General features: G+C 52.4%; 1 protein-coding gene across 1 annotated transcript; it reads right to left on the minus strand.

Annotated features, from left to right (window-relative positions):
* Positions 1-12,029: 12,029 nt before the first annotated feature.
* Nrsn2 (neurensin 2) lies at positions 12,030-17,275 on the minus strand. The gene is made up of 3 exons (XM_048347446.1): positions 17,213-17,275; positions 14,737-14,931; positions 12,030-12,598 (listed from the first exon to the last, which is right to left on the minus strand). The coding sequence occupies exons 2-3, from the start codon at positions 14,923-14,925 to the stop codon at positions 12,176-12,178; spliced, it is 612 nt and encodes a 203-aa protein (XP_048203403.1). The 5' UTR covers positions 14,926-14,931; positions 17,213-17,275; the 3' UTR covers positions 12,030-12,175.
* Positions 17,276-18,705: the final 1,430 nt, after the last annotated feature.

Raw genomic sequence — 18,705 nt, forward strand, 5'->3', positions numbered from 1 at the left:
GTGTGTGTGTGTGTGCTGGGTTCACATCCGAGATACCACTGGAACCATGCTCCCCAGCCCTTTGTGTTTACATTTCGAGTAAAATTGTGGGGTTTTTTGCGCTTTTTTTGCCAGTTCTGATGCTTGGACTCAGGGCCTGAGCACTGTCCCTGGCTTCTTTTTGCTCAAGGCTAACACTCTGCCACTTGAGCCATAGCGCCACTTCTGGCCGTTTTCTGTATATGTGGTGCTGGGAAATCGAACCCAGGGCTTCATGTATAGGAGGCAAGCACTCTAGCCACTAGGCCATATCCCCAGCCCCCGTTTATATTTCGAATAAGGTCTCATGTGTAAGTCTGGGCCAACCTGGACCCCATCCTTCCATTTATGTTTTCAGTGTGGTTGGGACAATAGACTTGCTTCACCAAGCCCAGCTTCAACTGGTTGAGATAGAGTCATGGGAACATTTTGCAAAGGCTTGCCCCTAAAACTATCTAGCTCTGGAGTAGCTAGGATTACTGGCTTCTTTAGTTCCAACAAATACAAAACAAATCAATAAACAATACAAGAGCTGGAGGCTGGTGGCTGGGTCCTGTAATCCTAGCTACCCTACTGGTTGAAATCTAAGGACCTAAAGGACTGAGCCCCAGATCTAGGAGGCCCTGTCCCCTCAAGTTTAGAGCACCCCTGTGAAGCCGCAAGGGTACAGTAGCTTTCTTGAAAATTCCTATTAGGTCTTAATATCAACGTATACCAGTTCCAAAGACGTGTTCACCTTTGTTTTCCTGAGCTCCAGGGACCAGCTGCTCTGGGGTTCAGAGCATACCAAGGGATTCTGGGATCTCATTTAATCCTGGCTACTTTTCTGCTGTAGGAAATAATGAATGAACTTACTTTTAGTCTATGAGAGATAGCCAAGGATGGCAGGAATGGAGGTTCTCCTCCCTCTCTCCCCTCCTCCTCCCCCCCCTCCTCCTCTCCCTCCTCTTCCTCCTCCTCTCCGGGTTTGGGCACTGTTCCTGAGCTCCTTTTTGCTCTAGGCTAGAGCTCTCCCACTTGAAGCAAAGCACCACTTCTGGCTTTTGCTGTGGTTAATTGGAAATAAGAGTCTTATGGACTTTCCTGACTGGACTGGCTTCAAACTACAATCCTCAGATCTCAGCCTCCTGAGTAGCTAGGGTTACAGTCATGAGCCACCAACACCTAGCAAGATTTTCAGGAAAAGAAGAAGTGAGCCATGAAAAGACACAAAAAGATAGAGAAAATATCAGGTACAAAGACTCACGGTGGAGACACTAGCTATTTTACAACTCTAGGCATTTTACTACCTTTTATTTATTTATTTTGAAACAGCCACCGTCACCTCCCTTCTCCAGACCTGAGGAGTTCAAGTGAGGGGTTACATAGTCCAGCCAGCTTGGCAGACGGGAGATTTGAACTTGGGTCAGCTGATGCCATTGTCCACAGTGTCCTGGGATTTTTCACCCTCTTTGTAAGGCCACAGCCTCCACATGAACTGGTAGGTATGACCACTGGAGTGTCACCTGGAGCATAACCCACAAATGTGGGGACCTTGTCACAGTGGTGCTTGTGAAATAAGTAAGGAAAGTTGAGTTGGCTCGGTGTTTACCAAAGCAGACTACGTTCTATACTGGCAGGATGCCGGGGAGAGTTTAGAGTCTCCGAGACCCTGCATGAAATAACCGTGTAGTGGCTTTCCACTCCACGTGCTCCTCCTGTTTGTCCACTAGCTTAGGCATCTGCAAGGATGTCTCAGTGGTTCAGCACCTGCCCAGCAGGGACAAGGCCCCTAATTCAAACTCTAGCACTGCCAATGGCTGGGGGAGAAAGTCTCACTTAATGTCTCTTGTGCTTTTCACACCTCTTTTTTTTGGGTGGGGGGGGTAGGGGAGTGCTGAGACTTGAACTAGAGCTTAGTGCTTAGTAGACAGGTGTTCTACTGCTTGAGCCACACCTCCAGCCTCACACCTGTCTCCTTCATGGAAGGCTGAGCTCATTCCAGAACCTTCAGCCAGAAACAGGATTGAGATCGAATTGCATAATCTTGTTTTGCTTTCCTTGTGTTTGATTTTATGGTAACCTCTTCTACAGAACCAGTAACGGTGTTCCATTTGAGTCGGTGATTTGGAATTTCCATTTCCATTAAATGTGGAAGGGGTTTTAATATTTTTTCCTTCCATTTTTTAAAAAAGTGAGCTGGGCAGAAGGAAAACATGGAATAGGAATAAGAATGAATGTCTTGGGGCCAATCAATTCGGAGAGATGTCAGGTGACTCCAGAGCTGCTGCCTCAGAGCCTGCGCGCCGCCTGGGGAGCCCTTTACCAGGGGACGAGGCGATTCCCCTTTCTCTGCAGTCTCCTGGACACTTTGCACAGGTCTCTCATCATCTAGCCCTGGCACAGGCTGAGCCCAGGAGGGGCAGGAAGGGCCAAGGCAAGTGGCCCAGGAGCCACGAAGATTGTGATTCCTGGGCCCCTGTGGGTGCTCCCCTTACATCACCCCATATCACCCTCCCACTTCCCATCCCATGGCCGCCTTCATCCCAGCCAGAGATGAAGAAACCAGGACTCAGAGAAGTGACATCATTGTCCTGGGGGGGAAGGAGCCAGAGGGATTTAGTCAATTGGTCTGGCTCAAAACCCAGGTTGTCTCTGTGCTCAGCCAGCTACCTTGTACTCATAAGGAATTGAGCAAGCCAGGCACTGATGTCTCACCTCACACCCGTAATCCTACCCACTCAAGAGGATCTCAGTTTGAAGCCAGCCAGGCAGAGAAGTTGTGAGATTTTAATCTCCAATGAACCAGCCAAAAGCCAGAAGTGAAGCTGTGGCTCAAGGGATAGAGCACCAGCTTTGAGCACAGAAGCTATGGGAGAGTGCCCTGGCCCTGAGTGTAAACGTTTGTACACACATACACACACCTCAGTGCACATGAACACAGGCAGTTAATGGGCTACAGTAGTAAGGGGAAGGTGGGCCCCATTTCCTGAGCATGATTCTGCAGCAGGCCTGGTCTGGGCCTTCTCTCTCCTTTTCCTACCATCCAAGCTACATACAGCCTGTGAGCCCAGGACGGATTTCTGCCCACTTCACCAGTGAGCAATCTGGAAACCAGAGCGCACGAGTCATCTGTCCCAGGCCACGCAGGACACAGACAAGCTTTGAACCCAGTTCTGAGTGGCTCCAAACCCCTCATCCATCCTCTATTTCAGAAGCCTCAGTGGGACTGAAGGAAAGTTCCAGAAGAAGCCCTCCCTGAGAGGAGCTAGAAGGCAGCAGAACTGCTGTTTTGGGCTCTGAGCTTGCCTCTAATTTGGGGTGACTTTGGGTAGCTACCCCAGTCTCTGCCTGGCTCAGCCATATAATTACTGCTTTGTATGTGTGTGTTGGGGGATGGGAGGGCACGGTGTTGAATCTCCAAACTTCCAGTGATCCTTAAATCCACTCCCTTCCTGGACTGGGCTGAGTCACCTGGCCCTGCTCATCTGCCTTCTGGCATCCAGCGGGTCCCGAGGCCATCAGAGGCCAGGGAAGGAAGAGATTTCCCTGCTGGGTCCAGGCCACTGCCCCGCCCTTCCCTTCCGAAGAAGAGCTGGAGGGGTGAGGGGGGCGGGGAGGGCCCTGATGCACAGTGTTCAGCCAGTTGCATCAGAAAGCCTTATGCAAGACACTCTCCCAGACAGAAACCACCCTGCCCCTGACCTCTGCTCCCACCCTGCTGCCCGCTTAGGCCAGCACGGCTCTTCTGGAATGACAGAAGAGAAAATGGGACCTGGCACTGAGAAGGATAAAATTCCTGACTGCCAGGGATTTCCTGGGGATCTTCCCGGGTATCAGACACCAAGCCCTTAAGCCGAAGCCCTCCTGCCTGACCTGGGGCTGTAACTGCACTCTTGGACATAGTCTAGGTCCTGGCCTAGGCAACCCTCAGCAATAGTGAGCTCCCTCATCTGCCCCCCTCCTGCCCCCAGCACTGGCTTTAGTCACCTGACTGGACACTTATCCCAAACCATGTTTTCAGTTCCATTTCTACTTCCTGCCAGAATTACAGGCCTAGGACAGATGTAGCTCTGTCAGATCCATTATTCATGACCTCAGTCCCTAAATAAGCCACGACTCCGGCCCAGACACTGTGGTGGGAGATGTCTTCTAGGATTGGAAAGCTGGGGCTCACACACTGGCTGGCATCGGCTAGATCTAATATACACTGGAGTGAGATAAATTATACAAGACTCAGACATTGGCACACAGTGAGACCCAAGGAAGGTATTCTTAAGCAAGGAACACAAAGGCACAATACAGATGTGCATCTGATCATATAAAAATAATAGTTATGGAAATGAACTCCAGGAAATGGAAAAGAGAGATTTTTCTTTTCTTTGTTACTGCTTTTGTTTTCTTTTTTGTCTTGTTTGTTCCCTTACCTGTCTTTGGGAGTGTAAAGAGAGACCCAGAATTGAAGAGACAAAGGGTGAATAACTACAGTGGTGATACTCACTAGACACTATGTTGAAAATGAACTATATAATTTGTGGGTGAGGATGGAAGGGGTAAATTGAGAGAGAGCAAGGGGGAGGGGGGAACATTGTCCAAAAAGAAATCTACTCTTTACTTGACTTAGGTAACTGTAACTCTCCTGTACATCACCTTTGTAATAACAATAAAAGAGTGAGCTGGGCACCTATTACTCCCTCTCCTTGTCAGTAAGCCACGCCTTGTCTGTAGGCCACGCCTTGGTCCTGGGCCACTCCTTGTCTGTAGGCCACGCCTTGTCTGTAGGTCAGGCCTTCATAGATCAAGCTCCATCACTGGGCAAGGCCCCATTCCTAGGTTATACCTGATCTGTAGACCATCCCATCTGTAAGACACTCCTGACCATAGGCCACGCCCCATCAATAGGCCACGCCTCACCCATAGGCCACACCCCATCTCTAGGTCATGCCTTGTTTGTTGACCACCCTTGCCATGCCTTGTCCATGAGACATTTAGCATTTCCAGTCTTTGAGTTTCCCACAGTGTTTGGAGAAATTTGAGCCATCACTGTTGAAATGGGGTTTCTTTCTTTTTTTTGTTTTTTTTGTTGCCGGTCTTGGAGCTTGAACTCAGGGCCTGGGTGCTGTCCCTGAACTTCTTTTGCTCAAGGCTAATATGCTACCATGGAGCTACAGTTCCATTTCTGGCTTTTGTGTTTTTTTGGTAGTTAATTAGAGATAAAAGAAGTCTCACAGACTTTCCTACCTGAGCTGGCTTTGAACTGTGATCATCAGATCTCAGCCTCCTGAGAAGCTAGGATTACAGGCGTGAGCCACAGGTGCCTGACTAGAAATAGAACTTATAAGTGAAGTGTTTGTGCATTTGTACTTTTCCTAGAGATCTCCCCACTGACATGGATCCCTGCAATCCCACCAGCAGACCGCCCAGGGGCCCAGCTGTCTGCACAACTCCCATGGCACAGGGTGGCCCGGAGCTTTCTGATCTTGGCCAACTTAGAAGCACGGATGCGTATTTGTCTAGCTTTTGCAGGGTTTCTCTGGTTCTTACCCGTGAAACTTTCCACAGTGTACAGCCACTAAGGCAGCGGAATAAGAGGAGCTCCCTCCCCTTTCCCACAGCACCATTCCAGGGCCTCCTGAAGTGGCCTGGCCAGGGTGAGCAGAGGGGGGGCTCTGGTTTAGCTGTGCCTGTGGACATCGTGGAGACCTTGAACAGAGAACAGTCTCTCTCCCTTCAGTTCCTGTGCCCTGGCTCTCTCTTCCTCACCTTAGACAGGATGTACCCAGCAGCCTGCTTCTCTCTCATCTCCTCCATGTCTGCACTCCACAGGCTGCCTGGGCTCCCCTCCACTACTTAGCCTTTTCCCTCTTCCTGTCCTGTAACCTTTCCTTGGCCCAGGGTTTCCAGAAATCTGGGCTGGGGTGATAGTCAGCACTGGAGTTGGCCCCACGCTATATTCAGGAAGATACTAGAATTTTAGCCCAGGGCTTGGGGGGGGGGTGTAGTTCGCTTTGGAGAGCACTTTTCTGTCTCCTGAGTGCAATGGCCAGAGTTCCAACCCCAGTATTGCCAAAATGCATAAACAATAAATAGAAGGGCTGGGACTATGGCCTAGTGGCAAGAGTGCTGGCCTGGTAAACCTGAAGCCCTGTGTTCGATTCCTCAGTACCACATATATAGAAAAAGCCAGAAGTTGCGCTGTGGCTCAAGTGGTAAGTGGTAGAATGCTAGCCTTGAGCAAAAAGAAGCCAGGGACAATGCTCAGGCCCTGAGTTCAAGCCCCAGGACTGGCAAAACAAAACAAAACCACAGCACCACTTCTGGCCTTTTTGTATATATGTGGTGCTGAGGAATCGAACCCAGGGCTTCATGTATATAAGGCAAGCATTCTTGCCACTAGGCCATATTCCCAGCCTTGATTCAAGGTAGAGTACTAACCTTGAGCACAAAAGCTGAGAGACAGCACCCAGGCCTTGAGTTCAAGTCCCAGGATCAACATTACAATAGAAGAGATTATCATCACTGATCCTACTCTTAATTATGTGTCAGGGTATAGAACACATGTGCACAAATGTGTGTATATGTATTCTGATGTACATTTATTCGTGTGCTGGAAGGAATGCATATCTCTTAGACTGAGGGCAAGCTCTGAGGTGAGGCTTGAATCGCTGCCTAACTCTTATTCTCATGTAACCTTGGACCGGCCACCTGCCCTCTGTGAGCATGAGGTCTCCTGCCTGCAAAGTTGGGGCAACAATCAAGGAATGCGCCCCCCCCACCCCCCGCAGCCTTGTTCAGTCATCTTCCACTCTTAACTGTTCTCTGGACTCCAGTCCTTGATCCTACAAAGTGCTTCCTGCCTCAGGGCCTTTCCCCATTCTGTTCCACCTCTCTAGATGAGACGCCTTTCAAGGTTTCCCTTCAAGAATGAAATGTCAATTTCGTAGACCTTGGCAGAGCATTGCCCTCACTCTACCTCTACACTCTACCTCTCCATAACCGTCTTCCTGTACCCCTAGCGTGAGTCCTGGTTTGACACATTCTCATTTATGTATCAAGTTTTTCTGTGTTGTTCCTGACCCCACTAAAATGTAAGGGCTGCCCATGCCCCAGCACCGCCAGCTGTGCTGTGGGGGGTGGTTATTAATTTTATTTATTTTTTAAATTGTTATTTAAAGATGATGTACAGAGGAGTTACAGTTACATCAGTCAGGTAAAGAGTGCTTGGACAATGTCACCCCTGTGATTGTTAAATAAAATGTGAAGCCAGGCACTAGTGGTTGAGGCCTGTAATCCTAGCTACTCACGAGGCTGAGATCTGAGGATCCAGACACAAAACCAGCCCAGGCAAACAAATCTGTGAGACTCTTTATCTCACTAGTCACCAGAAAACCAGAAGTGGAGCTGTGGTTCAAAGTGGTAGAGCTCTAGCCTTGAGCAAAAAGAGCTCAGTGACAGAGCAGACCCTGGGTTCAAGCCTCATGACAAACGAAAGGAAAAAAAAAAAAAGGAAGGAAAGAAGAAAGGAAGGAAGGAAGGAAGGAAGGAAGGAAGGAAGGAAGGAAGGAAGGAAGGGAGGGAGGAAGGAAGGAGGGAGGAAAGGAAGGAAGGAAGGAAGGGAGGGAGGGAGGGCGGAAGGAAGGGTGGGAGGGAGAGAGGGAAGGAGAGAGAGAGAGAGAAAGAACTTCACTCAGCAATTGGGCTAGCAAATGTTTCGGTCCTGTACAAGGAAGTATGGGAGAACTATATGGGGAGCCTCAGGAGGTCATGGAGGGAGAGAAACTAGTTTAGCCTGTGGTTCATTGCTGTAACTGAATGGTTTTTTTTTCTTTTATTGTGCTGGTACTTAAACCCAAGACCAGGGCACTGTCTCTCAGCTTTCACTCAGGCTTGTGCTCTGCCATTTGAGCCACAGCTCTACTTACAGCCTTTTGATGGTTAATTGGAGTTAAAAGTTTCATGGACTTTCCTGCCTGGGCTGGCGTTGAACCTTAATCCTCAGATCTCAGCCTCCTGAGTAGCTAGGATGACAGGCACAAGCCTTCAGTTCCTGGCTCAGACAGTAATGTTTTTAAACCAAAGCCTTGCATAGGTTTTAGTCCTCTAGCCCAGGAAGCCCCAAAGCTGCCAGGTAGGTCCAGTGCTCAGCTTTGCGCCAGCAGGGTGGGGTCCCTGTGGCCCAGCAAGTATCCGCAGGGCCCGCCAGTGCCAGGCCAGAGCAGCCATTGCAGATGCAGATGAAAATGGATTGACCCTTCCCTTATTCTATCATTCCTTCCCTTACTCTCCCTGCCTCCCTTGTGCTCTCCCTCCCTCGCTCCCTCCTTGCCCTCTTCCTCCCTCCTCCCTCAGAAGCTCCTGGAGCCAGGGAAGCTGCCATGCTCCCTCCACCTCTCAAACACGAGCTGTCAAATCCCCCCAGCTCCTCCCCTGCTCAGGCCCACACCCCAGAGGACACGCTGCCTTCCTCTCTCCTTTCCCCTGCCTTGACCGTGTGTGCCATGGCTGGATGGTTATGAAGTCCTCCGAGCTCTTTCCTCACCAGGTTCCCAATGGCCTGGTGTCCAGAGCTTGGCTTTGGAGCCGCCAGGCCAGGAAGCTCCCAGCTGGGTTGACACCACCATCCCGGGGCCAACAATTGGAGCAAAGCCACCGTCCCAATGGCCGTTCCCAGCAGGGGGCGCACCTGCGACAGACCCACCCAAAGCTACCGCTCCTACCAGGACCTGACCTGCCTGAGGCCACAGGCAAGAAAGTGAGCTAGGGCACGTGTGTCCCTATGGGGACAGCTAAGTGGCAATGGGTGTGCACGTCACTGCCTGGCAGGACCAGGTTCAGACCTCAGCAACTTGACACTCCACTTCTCAGAACCTGGTCTTACTTGGGGATAATAAGTGCTCAATAAAGGCCACTGCTCAACGTAGCAAAGGAAATGCAAATACACAACAGAACTGTCCTTTCCACTGTGGACATGTCTAGATCTACAGATCTCATCCTAATATTATGTGTGTGTATGAGTGTGAGTGTGTGTGTGTGCGTGCGTGCTAGGGCTTGAACTCAGGGCCTGGGTGCTTCCCCTGAGCTTCTTTTGCTCAAGGCCAGTGCTCTACCACTTGACAGCTCCACTTCTGGCATTTTGGGGGTAGTTTATTAGAAATAAGAATATTACGGACTTTCCTGCTGGAGCTGGCTTCAAACCGCAATCCTCGGATCTCAGCCTCCTAAGTAGTGAAGGATTATAGGTGTGAACCACTGGCATTTGTCTTTTTGTTTAATTTTACCCAGTGCATGTTGGTCTGCACTAGGCACATGACAGGCAACTTGTGCTTCATACATGGTTACTCCTTTCTAGTTGTTTCCAACCATGTACCCCTTTTCCATCCTGAGAGACATCAGTCTCTTTCTCCAGGAGCAACGTTCCTAGGACTGATGTCCTTAGAGACCCCCCTGCTTGTTCCAGTAGGGGTGAGGTGGGAGGTTATCCCCTGGGTCAGTACCCCTGGAGGTCCCGCAGGGGGAGAGGCGGCATCAGGTGGTGTGGAGTTGGGTGCACAGGCTTACTGCTTTACAGCTGTGGAACAAAAGGTGAACCTCAGAGGCCTGGCTGTCTGTTAAAGGGGCTGCTCACGGAGGAGATAATCGGGAACTGAACACTGGCTGATGATAGAGGAAGGCACCAGGAGACTCAGCAGCAAGGGGAAACCCCTGAGACTCAAGGCCGAGTTTGTCAGCAGGGAACAGGGGTGATGGGAAGTGGGCCACAGGACAGTCTGGGACCACGGAACTGAAATCCAGCTCCCAAGTGCATACAGTTGAAAATACATGGCTGGAATGTGGGAGCCCAGGACCTCACATCATCGGCTGATGTCAGGGTTTAAGGACTGACCCCCACCTTATTGCCTCAGGCCCATACAAACACCAGGCAGAACCTCAACATGTGAACCTGCTTTGATGTGCAGAACGGACATTTCACCTAGGCCCGGCTGTAAACAACCCTTTGTGCGCCCCAACTTGCTAGACCTAGTGGCGATAACCTTTGTCTCCTTGCTCATACCCCATATAAGCCAAGTCCCAAATTCACCCCTCGCACAACCTCCAAACTGTCAGGAAGGCCTGTACCCCTCTCTGTTCCTCAAGAAACAGTCCTTGCCTGTTGACAATTGAGTCTGGCCTATTCCTTTTCTGTTCTCCAAGCACTGAGAACATGGCCCTGTCCATGTTCATAGGGGTCAGTTGTTCTGGTCCTGAGCACTTTTCCACATTCCTCTCCAGGTGAGAGACTTCCTTCCCACCCAGGGGCCGGAGAGCAATGGACCAAACCAGCCAGCATGTAACTCCAACCTGCAGAGGCCTTGAAAAGGTCACTATCTATTCATCATTAGTTGCAAACCTGTAAATCAAAGAAAATAACCCCCTTCTTAAAGGGTTATCCTGTGGGGTATAGTGGCTGACACTTGTAATCCCAACCTTTCAAAAGGTAGAGATCAGGAGGACTGTAACTCAAGGTCGGCCCCCAGCAAAAACTCAGGGAGACCCCAGTATCAATAAGCTGAATGCAGTGGATCACCTGTCTTCCTATAAACAAGATCACAGCCCAGGCTGGCCTAGGCAGGCACATGAGGTGCTATCTCCAAAGTAACCTAAAGTACAAAAGTGCTAGTGGAGTGGTTCAGTGGTAGAAGCCTTGCCTAGCAAGCAGAAGCCTTGAGTTCAAACTCAGTACCATAAAGAGGGGAAAATGAGAAGCAATGGACTTATGCACACAGTAGGGGACTCTTTTTGTTGTTGTTGTTGTTGTTGTCAGTTATGGGGCTTGAACTTATGACCTGGGCACTGTCCTAGAGCTTTGTCACTCAAGGCTAGTGGTTTACTACTTTGAGCCACAGATCCACTTCTGGTTTTCTAGTGGTTCATTGGAGATAGGAGTCTCACAGACTTTCTTGCCCGGGCTGGCTCTGTACCATGCTCCTCAGATCTCAGTCTCCTGAGTAGCTAGGATTATAGGCATGAGCCACCAGCACCCAGCTAAGGCACTCCTGTGAGTCTGTTTTTCCCCCCATCTCCACACCCCAGGAGGAAGGAAGCTAAGGCAGTGTCCATCCCAGTTGTTTATTGAGAGAAGTGGGATGGGAGGAGACACAGGGCACAAGGACAACGGGGTCTGGCCTGGTTGGGAAGACCTGAAACCTTCCCGGAGGCCTCACGGGGAAAGGACACTGGGAGCCATGAGATCCTGCAGCAGTCCCTCCTGCTGTCTCGGGGCTCCCCCTAGTGGCAGAGAAAGGAGATGCTGCCTGTCTGGCGGCCTGTAGAAGAAAGGGCTGGGCCTCCAGGACATTTGTCAAGGTCGGGGTCAAGGTCAGGGCCAGTGGGCATTGGTGTCTACAGGGGTGGCCTTTAAGAGACTTCTTATATTCCCTGGCTCTTAGATATTATTTATATTCATACCCAAAGTATCTTTGGTGTCACCTGGGGCTATAGGTGAGTCTCTCTGACCAAACCAGTCCCTGATCCCTAGGAACAAAGAAGCTGCGGTTTCTGTCCCCACTGAAGAACCAGTGATGGGAGGTTCTTGCTCTGAGACCCTGGGAACCTCCCTCTGCCTCTCATCTGCACATGGAGGGGGCAGGGAGGGGAAGAGATGCCCACCACTGACTAGACTGTGATGCTCTGTGCCACAGTGCAGGAGAAAACACCATGAAGAAAGAGGTCAACTTTTTCACTCTATGCTGGAGGGCAAGTCCACATGGACATTCTGGGCACGACTTGTGTGCCCACATCCTGGTGAACGAGAACACCACCACCATCTTTGTCTATGGAGGAGACAGGAATGTCACAGACATGGCAATCTGCGCCAGACCCCTCACCATAGAGGAAAAGGGGGGAATTGATCAGAAAGGGCAGGGCTCAATCAAGGCCACAGATGGGGAAGAGTGGGGAGAGGCTGAGGGAAGTGCTCTACCCTTGAAAGGGCTTGGGGTAGGGGGAGTCTGGAGAGGTGTCTTGGATGGTTAGGACCCTATTCCTGGGGAAGGGGCTGGGACTGGGGCTCCAGAGTGGATACAGAGTTGGGCCTTGGTGGGGGGGACTTGAAGAGAAGGGTCCGGCGAAAGGAGAAGTTGGGGTGGGGGGTGAGAAGTGCTGGGGAGGAGGCTTCAGGCTCCTCCTTGAGCTTCTGTGCTCAAGAGTCCCGCTTGGGCTGGATGGTCTGGACCGAAGACGGCCCAAAGGGGCTGGTGGGTGTGGAGAACCAAGACTGACCGCTGGCATCGTGGAAGATGGGGGACAGCTGCTCGGGCTCATCCCTGAAGACTTCCACATGGCTGTCGGCTTCGGTGTCCAAGGGCTCTGCCTTGGTGTCCTGGCTCATCCAGCCCGTCATGGCCCAGAAGAGGCAGGCGGCTAGCAGGATCCCAGCCGCCCCACAGAGCGCCGTGCCTGCCAGACGGCAAGTGCTCAAGGCCCGGTTGTAGTCGGCTGCCCGCGCATCCAGCGTGGGAAACCTGCCATCGCTGACCGTCTCCATCTTGGGGGGCACCGCATAGCCAGTGGTCAGGGCTGCTATACCCAGCAGCATGAGTAGAGTCCCTGAGGACAGGCTGATCTGGGGAGAGGCAGACAGAACAGGAGGCAGGCAGCGTCAGTTGGGGTCCCTGCTAAGGATCACCTTGGATCCCACTTGCAAGGAAAGGTAAACTCTTGACCTCACCTTAGGAGATGGGAATCAGGCTGGTGGCTCACACCTGTAATCCCAGCTACTCAGGAGGCTGAGATTTCCGGTCAAAGCGAGCCTGGGCAGGGAAGTCCATAAGACTCTTATCTCCAATTAACCACCAGAAAACCAGAAGTAGAGCTGTGACTCAAAGTCATAGAGCTCTAGCCTTCAGCACAAAAGCTCAGGGATAGCACCCAGGCCCTGAGTTCAAGCCCCATGATTAACAGAGAGAGATGGGGTACGGGGGGGGGGGGCGGGAATCAGAGAACACACCTGTGAGATCTGAATGTCATGGAATCCTTCCTTGTTGGTTTGTTCTGGTTCGGTTTTGTGAAGCGGGATCTTGCTATGTAACCTAGACTGGCCTTGAACTCACAATGCTCCTGCTTCAGTTTCCCAAGTACTGGGAGATTATAGGTGTATACCACCACATCTGACTCTGTTTGGAATCTTGAGGCCTCTTCATTTCCTTTTCAGTTCCCATCTTATAGTGGCTTTCCCCATCTTACCCCCTTGTCCTTTATTCTCCCCGCCTCCCTCCTGGTCTCTCCTCCCAAATGCCCCTCCTTAGGGACACCTTCCAGGACCCCTCCAGTCTGGGCATGTGTCCCACTTTGTGCCCACCTATCCTTCAGGGCACCTACCCCACAGCACACTGGGACAGTTATTGTAGTTCCTGGGGACGTAATGTTTGTCTGTTTCAATAGATGAGAGCCCTGTGAGTGCAACTGTTTGGGCTTCTCTGTTGCCTACACATGCTTTCTGAATGACTGGACCACAGCTAGGAGGCTTTTGTTTTTTCAGTCCTGGGGCTTACACTCAGGGCCTGGGCACTACCCGAGCTGCTTTTGCTCAAGGCTAGCACTCTGCCATTAGAGCCACAGCACCACTTCTGGCTTTTTCTGTTTATGTGGTACTGAGGAATCGAACCCAGGGCTTCCTGCCTGATAGGCAAGCACTCTACCACTAAGCTACATTCACAGCTAGTTCTTCAAGGACCGAGGACAATTCTGTGCCTCCAAGAGCCTAGCACAGTGCCTAGACGTGAGATTATATTTTTTCTGTATGAATCAGGCTGGCCTCAAACTCAAGATCCTCCAGCATGCTCCTTAGAATGTATAAATACATATCTTGTCTTGGAAGCCTTTTGTTGTTGGTTATGGGGCTTGGGCTTAGGACCTGAGCATTGTCCCTGAACTTATGTGTTCAAGGCTAGTGCTTTACCACTTTGAGCCATAGTGCCACTTTTGATTTTCTAGTGGTTAATTGGAGATAAGAGTCTCACGGACTTTCCTGCCTGGGCTGGTTTGAACTGTGATCCTCAAATCTTAGCCTCCTGAGTAGCTAGGATTATAGGCGTGAGCCATTGGCACCCAGCTTGGAAGTCTTTCTTGAGACAATCTCCTTCCTCTATCTTCTGCACACCTGACCTGGTGGTATAAGGTGGTGCCTCTGTAACCCCCAGCTGGCCTACAATTCCTGGTCCTCCAGTCTCAGCCTCTGGAATGTTGGAACTGCAAGTGTATACCACTATACCTACCTGGTGACATGCTTTTAATTTCTGGCTATCTTTTCCTTCTCTATACCAACTATAAAGCTAGTTTGTTGATACTCACAAAGCAATTTTCTGGGATTCTGACTGGAATTGTGTTGAATCTATGGATCAGGTTGGGAAGAAGTGACTGGACAATATTGAATCTTCCTACCCAGCCAGGAACGTGGAATTTCCCTCCTTCATTTAGTCCTAGGCTTGAGCAAAAGAGTTCAGCAACAAACATCCAGGTTCTGAGTTAAAGCCCCACAACTGACCCCCCCCCCAAAAAAAAAACTGGGTTGAGTTTCTGGATCAAACTTTACCTGAAGGCCCTCAACCTCTGGCTTCTTCTAGAAAATGAGCTTTATTATTAGAACTGGTTTGAGTTGGGCTTCCTGTTGCTTAAAGTGCGGGACTTCTTATTATCTGTGTTCATGCTGTCTTCTGAGCCCTAAGCCCAGCCTCATTTCCACAGGAACTGCTCTAGCCTTACCTTCCAGCAGAGCGAGGGCCAGGGCTGGCGGGGACACAGGACCGGGGGTCCTTCAGGGTCGTCGCTGAGTGCAGTACCTGCACAGTCTTCATAGAAGAGGTGCAGATAGGAGCGGACTCCATACCACTTGCTCTCCTCAGCATTGCTGCCATGGCTACAAGCACAGGAGCGGCTGCAGCTCAGCATCATGGGTCCCTGTGGGCACAGGTGCAGCTGGCAGAGGGCCAGTGGGAGCCCTAGTTTCCTCTCACCCCGAATGCTCCACCCTCAGGGGCCAGCCAGGCCCTCCAGATCCCTAACTCCACTTCCCTGAGCACTCTGAATGAGCCCATCACTGAGTGCTTAGCCCAAGGACCGCCCATCCTTGTGTGAGCTTACTACCCAGTCTGTGTGGACAGGCCACCCAGTGTGTGACTCGAGATTGGAGCCCCATGCCTACTGCTTTCTCATTGTGTGACCTTTGGCAAGGGCTTTCACACCCTCAGTTTCCTTATCTTCAAGGTAGGGGTCACGGTGATTCCTGTTTCATTCAGTAACTGTGTTTAGTGCTGACTAAGGGTAGCTCCTGTAATTCTTACTGAAATTTCTTCATTTCCATTCTGAACTCTTTGTTGCTCCATATCCTTCAACGCCTTGCTCCCTTTCAGAGCTTCTTCTAGGGGTGCTGTCAAGGCTGACTCCAACACCCCCCTCCCCCCGTCCCTGCATCAGGGCCTCAGCTTTGCCAAGAAGATTCCAACTAAATAAAAAGTGTGCTTGCTATGAAGGTAAGACACATCCCAGCCCCACGCCTTTCCAATCATTGTGAACACACACACACAACACCACACAGAGACGTACAAAGGCAGACACACACGTAAACACACAGATGTACACACACGGAGTGTTTCTTGGAGACCCTGCCAAATACACAAGTACACAGCCTTCCTTGCTTGTCAATAAAGCCCATCCACTGATCAAGGCTCTCCATCCTCCTCATAGTTGAATGGAAGGAAAAGGAAAGAGGTGAACACACACACACACACACACACACACACACACACACACACACACACACACACACACACACACACACACACACACACACACACACACACACACACACACACACACACACACACACACACACACACACACACACACACACACACACACACACACACACACACACACACACACACACACACACACACACACACACACACACACACACACACACACACACACACACACACACACACACACACACACACACACACACACACACACACACACACAGTGGGACATGGCAGGGGCCAAAAGCAAAAGAATGAGAGGAAGGAGGGGGCCAGAGGGTTGGAGCAAGGATCAGGTGGGGAGTGGGGGCGGGCCAGCGCGGCGACGGAGGCGTGGCCACTGACGGGAGGGGCGTGGCTAATTCGCTGGAAGAGGGCGTGGCCTGCGCGGTACGGGCCTCCAAGCAGCTGCGATGGGGGGACGGGGATGAATGAATGAGCTGCCCAGGGCGATCTGGGAGGGAGCAGCGAGCATTAACCGGAGACCTCCGGCTGGGGGGGAGGGAGGGGACTTGAGGGGGGCGCTCCCCTTTCATTCACGGCCCACCCAACCCCAGATGTATGGTAATCACGCAGCCCCGCCGCTGCGGGGAAGGAAGGTGACCTTGACGGCGGCCCCCTCGGCCCGGCCCCGCCCCCTCGCCCTGGGCCCTCCCTCTCAATTTTAGGGCTGCGGGGAGGAGTCGAGGAGCCGGAGGATCCCGCGGGTTGCCATGGGAACCGCAGGGGAGGTGTCCCTCCCCGGCAGCGGGGGATGGGCTGAGTGGGGAGGGAGCGGGAAGGGGAGGGGGCCGGGGCGGGGGGGGCGCTTTGCGGAGGAGGCGCCGGGAGGAGGCGACCGGCCCGAGGGCCCGAAGATGGGTGGAATCTGCCGTCTCGGCACCGCTTCATCGGGTCGTCCCCAGACCTCCCACCCCCCCGACCCGCCGACCCGCCCAACCCACAGCCCCACGCTGCCCGGGCGGGGAGAAGGGGTGTCCGCCCCACCCCCGGGGGAGAGGGGCACGGAAACAAGCCTTCCCCACAGAACCGTGTTTTTCCAATCTGAACACTCCTCCTTTAGACGAAATTAATTACGACCCTGGCCTAGAGGGAAACTGAGGCAGGGCAAAGTAGATACGGGGGTTTCGACCGGTGTAACGGGGTGTGTGGGGGGGGAATCTGGCCTTCGAAGCCTCCGCCTAGGTCTGTTGACCCTGCGGCGCCGAGGGGCGCCAGGCCCGTGCTGTCTCGGTCCCCGCTACTTCCCCGGGACCCTCCCCTCCGAGCCCCCCCTCCACCCCCCGGAGCCCCGGGCTCGGGCGCGGACGTCCTGCCCGCGGCGGGCCGGCCGCGGCTGGGGCTCCGGGAGCAGGCGGGGCTGGCTGGAGCCGCGGACACCACGGTGGAGGGGTCGGACGCCGAGCGGGGGCTGAGCTCACCTATCCGATCCGCCTGCGGTCTCCGGCGAGCGGGCAGGAGCTGGGGCTGGAACCCGAGCCGAGCAAAAAGTGGGTTTGCTTCGCGCCTGCGCCGCAGTCCCGGGCGGGGGGTGATAGGGGGGCGGGAGAAGGAGGGGACGCCCGCCTCCCCCTAGGGGCTGGCTTTGCAGACTGCGTTCCCAGCCAGCCAACGTGAACCTTTCCCGAGCCCCCTTCTCCCCAGCTCGGACCTCATAGCCCTTCCTCCCTCGCGTAGGGCCTGGACCTCCCCACCCAAGCTCCCACCGCTCCTCGCCCCCCCCCCCCCACGCATCCCCTCCTGAGCCTCCATCTCCTGACTGTATCTCCCACCCTGCCATAAAAACCCGCACCTCCTCTCAGAGCCCCCCTTCCAACACAGCCTCGCATCTGAGCACCTGCTCTCGCAGCCAGACCTCCCTCCCGGCCCCACATCATCAGGCCACACCAACTGAGCCCTACTGGCACCTTCTGGAAATCCCCCTCCCCCTAGGAGGGGGCCCCCTAATCCCTCCCTGAGGGCTCTCAACAGTCTCTTATTATCTCCTCCATTTCTTTTCCTCTTTGAGTCCCTCTTTCCCTAAGGTGGGAGTTGGGATGGGGGGTGATCTTGGGGAGTCTCACCCTGTTCCCTCTCTGACTCTGCGTCCCAGCCTACCCCAAGTCTTGCCTTGGACAGTGTGTGCCAACTGCCCTCTCTGTAGAGAATCAGCTTGGGCCAGACAGCAGAAGCAACTCCATGCCTGTCCAGTGGCTCACACATTTGCTGTGTGATTTTAGGAAAGCCCCTGGATCTCTCTGGAATCTTACCAGAGACCATGGCACAAAAACAAGCCTTCAAGCTTGAGCATCTCTTCTGCCTCTGTCTGTTCTGAAGGGTGGGCACACCGGGATGACTGAGGCCTACAAAAAGGGGCTACCTCTTTCTTGTTTATCCCCAAGCCTCCCACAGTGCTTGGAATCAAGTAGAGAGCTCAGTAAATATTTACTGAACACAGCCACAAATGCATGATGCTTTTTATGTCTTGAAGTGCTTCAGGTGTACTACAGTGCTTATTTAACTCTGTGTGTGTGTTGGTAGAGGCCACTCCATGGATGGGGCAAATGAGTTTCTAGAGGTGATGGAGAGAGATGAAGTCGTGGGGGGGGAGGGGTGACCCTGAGCCAGCAAAAGAGGGCTTCGGTATACTCTAGGAGGAAAGGAAGGTGGCCACTGGGAAGAGATACAGCATGAAAGTTGTGAGCTGAACTGGGGAGGCGAAGAGATCCAGAGAATCTTGGTTCTGCTGATTGCAGCTGATGTAGAGCCTCAGTCTCTTCTATAAAATGGAGACAAGTAATTCACCTCTCAAAAGGGTTGAACAAATGAAATGTGCATGTAATGAGAGGTTCAAAGCTCTTGGCATGGACTCAAAATTATTGTTACTATTATTATTGTTCGTTGTTTGGTCAGTAAGTAACATAGAAAGTTGAGT

The sequence above is a fragment of the Perognathus longimembris genome, chromosome 6 (assembly GCF_023159225.1).
Source record: "Perognathus longimembris pacificus isolate PPM17 chromosome 6, ASM2315922v1, whole genome shotgun sequence".
NCBI classification, from domain to species: Eukaryota; Metazoa; Chordata; class Mammalia; order Rodentia; family Heteromyidae; genus Perognathus; species Perognathus longimembris.

What these genes read in the sequence shown, in the direction of transcription:
- Nrsn2 (XM_048347446.1), bottom strand. Translation starts at nt 14,925, where the DNA reads ATGATGCTGAGCTGCAGCCGCTCCTGTGCTTGTAGCCATGGCAGCAAT. An exon ending in GGCCCTCGCTCTGCTGGAAG is followed by an intron (nt 12,599 to 14,736) that starts GTAAGGCTAGAG and finishes GCCTCTCCCCAG; the next exon opens with ATCAGCCTGTCCTCAGGGAC.